The sequence below is a fragment of the Podarcis erhardii genome (assembly GCF_964252035.2).
Source record: "Podarcis erhardii genome assembly, chromosome: 13".
In the NCBI taxonomy this organism is placed as follows: domain Eukaryota; kingdom Metazoa; phylum Chordata; class Lepidosauria; order Squamata; family Lacertidae; genus Podarcis; species Podarcis erhardii.
In genome coordinates, this window is record NC_138502.1 from 25,267,826 (window position 1) to 25,281,280 (window position 13,455).

At 42.0% G+C, this 13,455-nt stretch overlaps 1 protein-coding gene across 1 annotated transcript in view; it reads left to right on the forward strand.

The window, feature by feature from the left end:
• Window positions 1-11,706, forward strand: part of LOC309327038 (olfactory receptor 5AP2-like) — a gene marked incomplete at its 3' end in the record, with an annotated part of 234,818 nt that extends 223,112 nt beyond the window's left edge. The window contains exon 2 of the mRNA XM_081836076.1: window positions 11,021-11,706. Within this exon, the coding sequence (XP_081692202.1) occupies window positions 11,021-11,706 (686 nt within the window). The remainder of the gene's footprint in view (window positions 1-11,020) is intronic.
• Window positions 11,707-13,455: the final 1,749 nt, after the last annotated feature.

A 13,455-nucleotide genomic window follows, 5' to 3' on the forward strand; every position in this document is an offset into this window, starting at 1 on the left:
CCTAATCCTAAAGCTCAATCAGAGTAAGAATAATGTTTCCTGCCCTTAGCCTCCTGGTTAAATAAAAACCATCAACCAGATCGATGCTAGCTTTGCCCCACTGTTGCATCTCCACTGCGAGATATAAAATGCAGGTCCCAAGATTCTGAGTCCTGGGACCCCTTCAAAATAAAGACTGAACAAAATTGGTGAAGCAACACAGACTTTATTGATTACACATTTTTGAAAGTGTGGGCATCCAAAAGCAGCCACACCCAAGTTCAGTAAAACACAAGCATATATTTCAACCAAGCGCAAGGTCCCTCCCCTGCCTCCCCGTTGGTTGGGGGCGTACAGGGTTCACAGCCTATCATGACCGCTTAATTAAAATACTAAATTCTCTGCCTCTGTTGATACCTCCCATTCCTCTGAATTCAGAGACCATCACCCTTAATTACTTTTGGCCAAATAAGGAAGTGTGTTCTTATGCTCTTACACATTTACCCAAGTGAGAAAGCCACTTCCCGACTGCCTCTTAGGTGGACATGAGTTCTGTCCTGCTGAAGCATGCTGAAATGTCCAGATAAACCACATTCTAGCAGCAAACCGCCCTGTTTCCAGGCATTCTAACCCCATGCCAGTAAAGGTAAGCTTCTAAGCAAGGTTGCGGTTACTTAGCTGTCACAACCTTTTCCTTAGCTATTGCAACTTGCGACCTTTGGGCCTTTTATGAAAAAGTGACGTTTTCATTCCTTACATCCACGCCCACAAAATTGCTCAAAACCTCTTGCATCTTTGCATGTTGTGGACAGGGTGATGAAGCAGTGTGTGTGTGTGTGTGTGTGTGTGTGTGTGTGTGTGTGTGTGTGTTGCCTCATCATTTAGCTTAATAGCCACTGAACTGGTAGTCTGAAACATACATGAATATCAATGCAGGAGTTAGGTATGTATATATCGTTTGCTCAGTCCCTGTCCAATGTGCAAAAACCTGGTGTTTGTAGTTGTGGGAGGAAGGAGTGGCCAAGAGGGGTTTATAAAGAGGGTAAATTAGGCCACTCTGCATTCCTATGCCTGTCAAGCTGCCTTAAAGAGCTAATGGCTTCCATTATAACCTGCCTCTTGTACAGCTGGGTTCTCCTACCTTTGCTCACAGCAAGCAAAGGTAAGGAATGCTCCGTGTATAATTTCTGGTTCGTTCAAGCTGGATTACTATACAGTATTGGTGATCTCCACTTTTAGCAGATTTTATATAGACCTGACTTGCATAAGCTATGTTCACATCCAAGGCTAGAAACGCAGTGAGGTAATTCCTCCCACTGCATTTCAAGCCACATTTGTGGCAGAGTTGTTCACATCAGAGAAAGGATGGGGATGTCTGCACCTGACACACATCATCTTTAGCTGTGATTTCTGCATTTCAGGGGGTTGAACTAGATGAGCTTTTGAGTCCCTTCCCATTCTACAATTCTGTGATTCTATGGTTCCCCTGTCCCAGTAACCCGACCTGTGCCAGTGTGATTGCTATTATGGTATACAGTGGTACCTCAGGTTAAGAACTTAATTCGTTCCAGAGGTCCGTTCTTAAGCTGAAACTGTTCTTAACCTGAGGTACCGCTTTAGCTAATGGGGCCTCCCGCTGCAGCTGCCGCGTGATTTTTGTTCTCATCCTGAGGTAAAGTTCTTAACCCAAGGTACTACTTCCAGGTTAGCGGAGTCTGTAACCTGAAGCGTTTGTAACCTGAAGTGTTTGTAACCTGAGGTACCATTGTAGAATTGGAAGGGACTCAAAAGCTCATCTAGTTCAACCCCCTGAAATGCAGAAATCACAGCTAAAAATGATGTGTGTCAGATACAAATATCCCCATTCTCTCTCTGACTCTGCATGCAGTTTTCTAATCAGATTGAAGTTGGTCTGAGAAAAAACATGCATTGAACTACAGGATTGATATAGATTGTGGCTAATATTTTGTGAATGCAGAACAGGAGCAGAGAGCAATTCAGAGTAATTCTGATTTAGCTGCAATTCTATCAAAGAAAAAACCAGCTGGTGGAAACCCAAATTGATGTATGCTGCGAATAAGTGTTAAAGAGAGGTTTTCTCTGGGGGAAGCAGTTGTACAAGAGAAAGTGTGGATAAGCCCTAAGCGCAGTGTATATATGCATTCTACATTTTGTGTGGTTTGGCCATTTACCTTTAAAATGTGACCTTATAAACATGTATCTTACAACAGCAAGATACATTTGTTCCAGGATGTTCACTTACTGTTTCTCCTACTTCTGAATTTCCACCCATCTCTCTTAATGCAGCTTCTGAATTGCTTCTACCACTACTTTTTGTTTCCTCCACAGAATCCCTCTCTTGCAAATTCCCCTTCATTTACAAAGAGAAATCCTACTCTGCATGTACCAGGGACAGAGCTGGTGATAACACATTGTGGTGTAGCATGACGGATAACTATGACAGGGATGGTGAACCTAAGACCTGCTCCACTCAAGGTACGTTAACTGGGTACGTGGGTGACACTGTGGTCTAAACCACTTTAACTTTAATTTTTATTAAAGTTTTCCAATTTAAAACAAATTAAATCCAATTTATAATCTTTTTCCAATAACCAGGACTTCCCCTCCCCTCCCCCTCTTGTCTTCCAGTTTAACAAATCAATTCAACAAATTCTTATCCCCAAATTACACTTATCGTCAATAACCCAATTTTTCGAAAATTCCCATCCCCTAAGATCGACCTAATTCCCTTCCACGAGTTCCCCCCCTTCAAGAATAATGCAGATAAAAATAAACAAGATAAAAAATAGTTTTGCACCCTTTGGATTCCAGATTTCCCTCCCCCCTTTCCCAGTTGCGTTCCCAATATCCCTCGACATCTGATATCTTCCTGGGGTTCCCACATCTCACTAAACCCAGGCCTCTCTAGTCCTTTACCAGTCATTTTTAAATTCAAGTGTCCAATCATAGAAGGAGTCTATCTCAAAAAGGGGCCCATTTCTTCTATCCAGATTTTTATATCCAGGAGCCAAAACTCCAATTTTATTTCTGTAAGCTTGTCAAATCTGAATGTCCCAAATGTTCCCACTTCCAATTCTGTCCAGATCTTGTTATTTCATTATTCTTATTAATCACACTCCTCCTTTTTATTTTTTGCTTTTTCCCTGCTCTTCTGCCGAAATGTTCTATTTCCAAAAGTTTCTAGTTTCTCTGCAGAGGCTTGTTATTCAGGAGCAAAACATTGCGTCATGTCCCTTTCATTTACATCCATTGTTTTCTGTAGTGTGTAGACCTCTGTAGACAAAATAATGTTCCATTTCTGCAGTTTCCCAGGAGATAAAAAGTTCTGTTCAACTGTTCAAATTTCCAGTCAAAAACACTTGCAATATCCCTCAGCTCCTCTAGATGGATTTCAGTAACTGAGTTCCCTTCCAGATCACATCCACCAAACCAAGTAGCTTGTTGATCCTTATTTGAAACATTTTATATCCAATTTATAACCAATGTAACCGGCAAAGTCCTCATAACAAGGTCTCTGTTTTGTTCTTCCGTTTTGACAGCTCTTTGACAGCTGTCAAAACCTCCGTTTCTCTTCCCCAGGCATTTTCACCGGTCGCTCCCGGGATTCCGGGGGGGGGGGTTGCTTTTTAGTTCAAATTCCACTTTTCTCCTCCAGCTCAATCTTATATTTTTCCCTCGCGAAGTCACTAATTCATCAAGATAAAGTCACTCTTGATCTTAGTTGTTAAGTCCTTTGTTTTGGCTCTTCTACAATTGGGGGGGGGATGACTTCCTTTTTATACCCCCCCCCCCGCTCGCTCCGGATTTTAAAAATTTATCCCTCTTTTTAATCCATATTCCAATTACTCACGGGTTGTTCTTTTGGATCCAAATTTTCAGTGGAAGAAGCCAGCGCTCTCCACCGAATGGCATGCGGCTTCGCTCGGCAGGGGAAGCGGCGGACTCAAAGCACCACCCCCCCCAGGCGCCCGCTCCGAAGCCTTTAAAAAGGCTCTTTCGCGGGCCGGGGGGGGCTCAAAGGTGCCAGCCGAGACACCATGTCCATGGGGCTCCGTGCCCATGGTTTTTGCGGGTCCCCGCGTCGCCGGCGCGGTAGAACCCAGCCCCTGCCGAGCCGGCTCCCTCCGGAGCACGGAGGGAGCCCGCCATTCGGCGATGGCGCCAACCCGGAAGTCTGGTCTAAACCACTGAGTCTCTTGGTCTTGGTGATCGGAAGGCCGGCGGTTTGAATCCCCGCAATGGGGTGAGCTCCCATTGCTCTGTCCCAACTCCTGCCAACCTAGCAGTTCAAAAGCACATCAAAGTGCAAGTAGATAAATAGGTACCGCTCCAGCGGGAAGGTAAACTGAGTTTCTGCACGCTCTGGTTTCTGTCACAGTGTTCCACTGTGCCAAAATAAATTTATTCATGCTGGCCCCATGACCCAGAAAGCTTTCTGTGGACAAATGATGGCTCCCTCAGCCTGAAATCTAGATGAGCACTGCAACCCCATAGTCACCTTTGAATAGACTTAACTGTCCAGGGGCCCTTCACCTTTACCTTTACCTTTACCTTTACCTTTACCTTTAACAACTTTAACTTTAACTTTACCTATCTGGTGGTGGCAAGAATTTCCTTGGGAAACGCTTCCTGGGCAACAGCCAGGTGTGCAAGAAGACATTGAATTCTATTTTGTCCTGTGTCTGTCACAATTAACAGCTGTTTCCATTCTGCTGCAGTTCAGTTTCTGTCAAATGCTACATCATTTTCCTCACTGTCTTGAATTTAACGTAATTAACGTGACTTAGAAACTGAATATAATTTGAGGGTGTAATGCTTTCTGCAATATTCCTTTCAGTGTAAAGGAAACATTGAAGCTATAAGAAAGAGAAATTTACTCCTTTTTAGAAATAATTCCCCACAGTTTGGAAGCAAGAAACTGGTTGTTTGCAAATTGGCATGACTTTATTGTATTTGCAGAAAAGATGCCCATGGCAACAAGGTCACTCCTGTTTGTTGGCAATTTTGTAAAAGTATATTTAGGGGGGCATACGACTTATATTTCAATAACTGGGAAAAAATTACGTTTACTCTCCTTTCCTTCATTTATTCATTTATTTATTTATTTGCAACTTTATATGTGAATTCCTCAGTCTAAAGAAAAGCCTACATGAAAAAATATTCTTATTGTCTTCTCCTACGATATCTTATGTTACATATGCTTACATAATACACTTTTAAAAAAGAATTTAAATATGTAAAATCATTAATTTAATTAGATATCCGTTGTGGGTTTTTCAAAAAAGAAGAATGTTTTGAGCAATGACCAATTTCATTTCCAAGATTGATATCGATGATGTTGGCTGTATTGATTTCTATTCTGAACCAAGGATGAAAATGCAAACAGGGGCAATCATGCTGGCTAGTTTCTTTAATGGGGATAGGTCCATATCCATGAAGGGGTGCATCACGCAATACTATTTCTTTGGTTTCTGTGCAGCCACAGAATGCTATCTTTTGGCCATGATGTCTTATGATCCGTATTTGGTGATATGCAAACCTCTGCACTATCCATCCAAATGGACATGTCATGGGTATTACAAGGAACAAGTGAGACCTGCAAAAAAAAAAAAAAAAATACACTGTTGGGTGCCCCTGTTCATGATTTTAGCCAGTCAGCCACAACCTCTATCAGAATACCTGAATCCTTTCTCTCCCACCCCCAGTTTTTCATCCAGCTCAAGAAATTTTGACATTCCTCATTGGACTGTTTGGGTGATTTCTCACTTCATGTATTGGTTTTTCCTCGACATTTTTGTGCTTCTGCAATCTCCCTTAAGTCTCCTTATACCTCTCTCTTGTGTGTGAAAGTTGCCATTTCGACTAAGCAAAGTCACACACTTTTAAGAATGTGTTTGCTGTTACCTTCCAGGGAAGTGGTGAATGATGCCTAGCCTGGCCCCACAGATGAGGTAGGAACATGGCACCTTCATACTTCACACATGCCTGTTTGCTTTGGCTTCAGCCAACCATGGGGGGGGTGACAGGATAGTGGTTTGTATGTGGGACAGGGTTTCAGTGGAAGACCAGAGAAACACAGGCTTCACTCTGGTCTGCCACTGGGATATTTAAACTGGCTGCACTGGGAGCCAGCAATGTGAACAGCAGCTGATCATCTCTCCCTCCCACCCACCCTAAATATTGGCGTTGCCTTTGAGGTAAGTGGGCTCTGCGTATGGAGGGTGAAGCTGCATCTTGAGGTGACCCTAAACCCAGGCATGACCCTGTTCAGCGTCAGTCATCAGGCAGGAGACTGACACAGCATATATACCCAGTGCTTAAGCCAATGCATACTAACATCTGTAATCAATATAGTTGTGGTCATTTTCAATTCCAAAACCTTGTTATGTCAGTTTATTCTTATGTTTCATCACCCCTTCCCGGCTCCCTGGGGGCTCACTGCGCATGGGCCTGGAAGTATGAGATTGTAGTGGCAGTAATTATCATTTCTATGATCGAGTAGGCAAAGCCTGCCCTGGTTCATTTTCTTCCCCAGGGAAAATAGGAATATTCCAGGATCAAATCAGAAGCTGAGGTGGCTTTTGTGATTCCAGGGAGCCAGCATGGTGTAGTGATTAAGAGCGGTGGACTCGTAATCTGGGGAACCAGGTTCGTGTCTCTGCTCCTCCACATGCAGCTGCTGGGTGACCTTGGGCTAGTCACACTTCTCTGAAGTCTCTCAGCCCCACTCACCTCACAGAGTGTTTGTTGTGGGGGAGGAAGGGAAAGGAGAATGTTAGCCGCTTTGAGACACCTAAGGTCTATGGTAAAGTGGGATTTCAAATCCAAACTCTTCTTCTTTGTTCTTCTTCACTTACATACCCTCCAACATTCCTCCGATGAAAACATTTCTCCCTGGCAACTGACCCTCCTCAACCACCCATTTATTTCACCCCACAGCATTTCTTACCAGAAAAATGGTGAGGGCCACCATTAATACACTAATGGGACGCAGTGCACACACCCTCCACTGTCCTAAGAAAACTCCTTAATCCCAATTTTATTATATTCTTTTGTAGATTTACAACAAGGAAAACACACAGCAATAAATAAATTTTAGAAAGAGGAAAGATTAGATGCTGACCCACAAAGCATTTTTAAAAGAAATAAAACAAACAAACAAGATTCCTTGTGCTCCGCTCCGCTCCCCCTTTCTTCCTACCCAGGGCAGCCCTACCTTCTGCCTGCCCCTCAGAGCCAGAGCGTTGTACGAGGCTGGGCCTCAGTGGTGGCAGGTTCTCCTCCTCCTTGCCTGCTCTCCAGCAACTGCAATGAACTGCCCAAGGGAGGAGTCCAGCAGCCATGGCCATGGAGAATCCATGGAGGGGCAACGGGATGCTGTCCTGCAGCTGCCACTTCCTTCGTCTTCATCACTCAGGACAAGCACCAGTTCATCTTCCTCCCCAGGGAAAACAGGGATATTCCAGGATCAAATCAGAAGCTGGGATGGCTTTTGTGTCTCCAGGACTGTCCACTGAAATTTGAAACACTTGAAGGGTGTGCATAAAGTGAGCTGTGGGTGTGTGAACTGACTAGTGCCAGCCACCCCTGCTGTTCAGCTGGCAGTGCATGCCAGGTCCCTAGAGCACCAAATCAACCAGCCTCCCAAGCTGGGAGGAAGGGGTTAGTGAAGGGTCCTTCACCCAGCCTAACCCCCGGGTGCTGACCATGCCCTAAGTCCCTTACCTGCCTGCACTAAATACCAATGAGCTTGGAAGGATCCCTCCCCAGCCCAACCCAGCTGCACTGCTATTCATCTCCAAGACTGCTGGGTGGTTTTCCATGGTGAGAAGAGAACGCATGTCCTAAAGGAAAGTACTATCCAAAATAGGTAAACTAAAACTCTTTTTCAATAAAAATGAAAGATGTTATAGAAAAGCCACCATAGATTAGGGTTGGATTCTGGTAAGATTTTAAGAGTGGGTGATTAGCTTTTTCCCATTTGTACAGACAATTACAAACACATTAAACCCTCACATCTGTGTGAGAGGCAATTGCCCTCTAAGGACACCATCCCTATGGTTTCTTTTCTCCTTGAAGGAATGCCATTTCTCTCTCTCTCATTACTTCTTTAAGAGGCTTAACCCCAACAGTGCTGCACTTAAAAGAAAACCTTGCCTACGCAATACTTTCTTCTTTCAAGTAGCTGACGACATTGCTTAGCTTTAAATACAGATGTGAAGATTTCAGAGAAGGAGAAAAGGAGAGAGAGAGAGAGAATGAGAGAGAACAAAATATTTGGGAGATGTTGTTATATGCTATTATTCACTTAAGATTCCCAAGGTCCAGTACAGTCAACGTACAGCTCTTTTGAAGATTAGCTGGAGTGTATAAAGGATTGTACATGGTGATCTCCAAACCCAGAAATGGGTGAAGGAAGTACCCACATCACTCACCCTCCAAATGGAATCAACTTTGAGGTAAACCAATTTTGTACAATAGTTCTTCCTCCTCCCCCATCCAACCTGTGGAGAGTGAGATTCCCTTTTCTATATATTTGAGAGAGTGTGACAATCACACCAATTGACTTGTACCAAAGCTGCCTAATGGGACCTGTTGTTTTGACGGTGACTATCTGAGTCCTGCACCAAAACATATAATCAAATTGTTTAAACAGCAGCAACTGCACTTTTGGATGTCTAATTAGCAGCCCATAAAGAAGAGACATCCATTGTGATGCCCTCAATATATTATGGACCATTACACCAATCAGCCCCAGCCAGTTTGGTCATAGGTCAGGGTGGTGGGATTTGTAGCCCACAACATCTGAAGGGCACTATAAAGGGCTACCCTTGCCACAAATAATTTGTACCAAAAAGAATTTTAAAAAAGAAAGAAAATGCCCACTACTTGCTATCAAAGTTATATGCTGCAATGGAGAAAGAAACCACATTTGTATGGCCGGTCACTCTCTCTTTGATCTTCTGTGTAATACTATGTTGATATATAGTTGGACTTCATGAAAGAGATTGTTCAAATCTGGGACTGATCATGGTTTATTTCAGAACACATTTCTACCCTACAAACTTGCAAACCTAGACAATAACAGTGGCCTTCAAAATCTGTTATGTAATCATTTGCAATATGGTTTTTAACCTATTCATATATACTGTAGCTGCAAGCCACTGCTAGAGAAGGAGGGAATTCTGCATAAAATTGCTTGCATGGGTTGATGGTATCCAAACATATCCATGTTAAGAGTACACCCATTGTTATCAATAGGAATTAATTGTGGCTATGATATCCTTACCCAGTTCTTTGTAATGTCTTGCAATAACATAACCTTCAATATTTATCCAATGAAAATAGGGACATCCCATTACATAATGATAATTTTACGGTTTATACCCCACACAACATATTGGTTTTCCCCATCACTCTGGGAAGATTCCAACATATATAAAACCATAATAAAACATTAAACATTTAAAAAGCTTCCCTATATAGGATTACCTTCAGATGCCTCTGGGGTTGGATAACTAAATACCCTCCAACATTTATCCAATGAAAATAGGGACATCCTAAGGAAAAGCGAGACATTCCTGGATCAAATCAGAAACGGGGACGACTTCTCTAAATCAGGTTCCTGGAAAATAGGGACACTTGGAAGGTCTGCAGCAATGGTTGTTCCTGACATAGCAATGCAAGCATGCTAATCTCAGTCAGCTCTGGATACTAGCTCAGTTGCAAAGAATGTGATGTTGCACAACTTCTGCCACTGATGTTGACCTCTCTTGATTCTCAAGCTAAAGTTCTGCACAGTAAGCTACTTAAATCTCATTGATTTCATGGGACTTTAAGCAATCTGTGTGTAGGGCTGCATCCCCATTCTCTAGCAGTGTGGCTCTCAAGAAGAGCCCATAGGTACAGAATAGGGACCTTCTTGCTAATGGTTGCCTTAAAAAATCCAAAAGTTAATCTCCAACATAGTAAGTTCTACAGAGTTTTCATTTCCAGTGAGAAGTTGAGTGGGAGTAACACAAGGAATACCAATAGCTAATAGTTTGGCACACACACCCTGAGGAGGTGGGGCATAATGGAATTCCTATATGAAGCAGAACCTTTAGTTCATATGAATAAGAATTGCCTTTCTAGAGCAGACCAGCTCGACCATCACTTTATTTCCAAGATTGGACAACCAGATGCTTCTTTAAGCTCTCAGAAGGAATCAATGTGATGATGACCACTGCCTGTTTATGATGTCTCTAATATCCTGTTACCAGGGCTGTATATATTTTCCACCGAAAGATAATTCTCAGCAAAGAAAAATCCTTGCATTTCAGAGAAAATTATAGTATTTACAGATTCACTATGGAAATAGTAGGTTAAGGCCATGGAAGCAGTCAATACATGTTATATTGAAAAAACAGCTAACATAATACCTACCCTTCAGATGTTGGGGACTACAAGTCCTTGGGCACCATCCAAAATTGTCAGTGGCCAGGGACGATGAATGCCAGATTTCTGTAGCTACCTGCAACTTTTAGCTTGACATGAAATAGGTCCTCTATTATTCTATTGTTAGTGCTGCTCTTTTACTTTTGCTGCTGTTTTCCATTTCATTATTTTGTGTTTTAATTATTGTGCTGTTATATTTACTTTTTATTTGTAAGCTGCTTTGAGCAGAAAAGCAGGATATACAAATCATATGAATCAATGAATAGTTATAAATCTGCTCTTTGTTTCACAACCTCCTTTCTTTCCCTGCAGCAACTGCAAAACAGAACAAATCAAACTACCATTGCCAACTTCATTCTTCTTGGATTGGTTGATCATTACCCAGAACTGCAGTCTCTTCTCTTCCTGGCTTTCCTAGCAATCTACTTTATTACCATGGCTGGGAATCTCCTCCTTGTTGTGCTAGTTCTGGCTGATCTCCACCTCCACACTCCCATGTACTTCTTCCTAGGGAACCTGTCTTGCTTGGAGATCTGTTACACATCGACCATTCTTCCCCGGATGCTTTTCAGTCTTCTAACAGGAGAGAGATCCATTTCTGCTAACGGCTGCATTGCACAATACTATTTCTTTGGTTCCTTAGCATCTACTGAATGCTATCTCCTGGCTGTGATGTCGTACGATCGATATTTAGCCATCTGCAAGCCACTGCGCTACACCTCTCTCATGAATGGTAGGCTCTGCCTATGGCTTATTTGTGGCTCCTGGATAAGTGGTTTTCTAAGTAACACCATCATAACCTCTCTAGAGTTGCAGCTATCATTCTGTGGCCCCAACGAAATTGACCATTTCTTTTGCGATCTGGCCCCAGTGCTGAAGCTTTCCTGTAGTGACACCCATGTGGTGGAACTTGCAACCCTCATCCTGGCATCCATGGATACCATACCCCCATTTCTACTTACCTTGATCTCATACGTGCTTATCATCATCAATATCCTCCAGATCCAATCCAAAGGCATGAGGCAAAAAGCCTTCTCCACTTGTTCTTCCCATCTCATTGTAGTGACCCTCTTCTTTGGGTCTCTCATCAGCGTCTACATGGCTCCCACAACTGACATACTGAAGGAACTTCATCAGTACTTCTCTCTCTTTTATACAGTCTTAACCCCCATGGTCAATCCCCTCATATACAGCCTGAGAAATAGAGATGTCAAGGAGGCCCTATACAGAACTGTCAGAAAAGCTATCGGTTTGGCTCGGTTACCTTAATCTTTACTGGGTGGCTTTTTATGTCTGTTTCCGCTAACAAGGAAGTAAGGAGCTGCAGCAAAATCTTTGCACAGCATGACAGTATTACATAGGAAGCTGCCATATACTGAGTCAAACTATTGGTCTGTTTACTCAATATTTCCTACACTGAGTGGCAGTGACTCTCCAGGATTTCGGACACTACCGAGCTTACCTGGAGATGTCTGGGGTTGAACCTGGGACCACCTGCATGCATTGCATTCCCACCAACCCCTCTTTGTAAGTCACCATGAAAGCTGTTGAAAGTAATGGTATAATTTACTAAAACAAATTTAAAAAATAATAATTTCTTGTTAGTACTTGTGCCACAGCTAGAGAAGCTGAAGATTTCCAATGGAATTCCATTTCCTCTTTCTAAAATTTATGCATTGTTGTGTGCTATCCTTGTTGTAAATCTACAAAAGAATAAAATAAAATTGGGATTAAGGAGTTTTCTCAGGACAGTGGAGGGGGTAGGCAATGTGTCCCATTGGTGTATTGGTGGTGGCCCTTGCCCTTCTTCAGATGGGGAATGCTGGGGGGGGGGGAGGTAGGCCTCATTCACCACTTCCCTGGAAGGTAAGTGGTTCTTCTTCTAACAGCAAACACGTTCTTAAAGTGTGTGACTTTGCTTAGTCAAAATGGCAACTTTCACACACAAGAGGGAGGTAATAGCAGACTTAAGGGAGATTGCAGAAACACAAAAATGTGTTTTTGGGGGGTGGGAATAATTTGTATTAGTTTTCAATTACATTCTAATAATAGCCTCATTATAACAATGCCAAATTATAATACAATTAGTAATACCAATCATTCAAATACCAAATTATATAATTTAAGTGTCCTCCCCCCCACATGCTAAAATTGATGGTTGGATGATTTATTTTATTTCTGCATTCCAGAATCTTATTAATTTCAGTTACACTCCCATCAAAATAACAATCCCTTATACAACTGCAATATTAACAACTTCCATTCTTATTGACACATTAAATAATATATAAATCTACAAGTGAGGCATTCAAACTGTATCCTTGTTCTTCCTGTGTGTGGCAATCTTTCTCCCATGATGTTTCTTCCTGTCCTTGTAAAATATTATGTCTGTCTTTTCCTAGTTGTTGCTGTTCTCTATCATGCCTTGGGTGGAGCTAATATCCCATTGTTGTTTCAGAAATTCTCCATTGCTCCATCCCATGGTTCACTGTTTTGCAACTTTAACAGCAGCTGCAAAATTCACACTGTCCCAATACATAACATGTCTTCACCATTTCCCCTCTCAGCCTGGGAAGGAGAGTGGTCAGTCAAACTACAAATAACTCAGTAATGAACCTTATCAGTTCCTTGGCAAGCTTGCAGATTCCTTTCTTTTTTTATAGAATATTTATTAAAGTTTTCAAAAATAATACAATATAAAAATAAAAAGAAAAGAAAAAATAACAAAAATACAAAAATACAAACATTTAAAAAACAAATACAATTTCCATTACTTTTTAAAAAAAACTTATTTTCCAGACCTCCTCATACCTCCTTTTCTTGTATTCCAATTCAAATTGTTGGTTCAGCAAATCCTCACCATTACTTTTTGCTTATTTCTAAACCTTTTTTTCATGTCTCTTAAGCATTACAGCTGGAAACCACTTAATTTCTGTCCAACATCATTCTAACATTCATTAAGCTTGCAGATTCCTTTCATCCCTCTGTTTGGCCAGAGATAAATGTGCAGTTGTACTT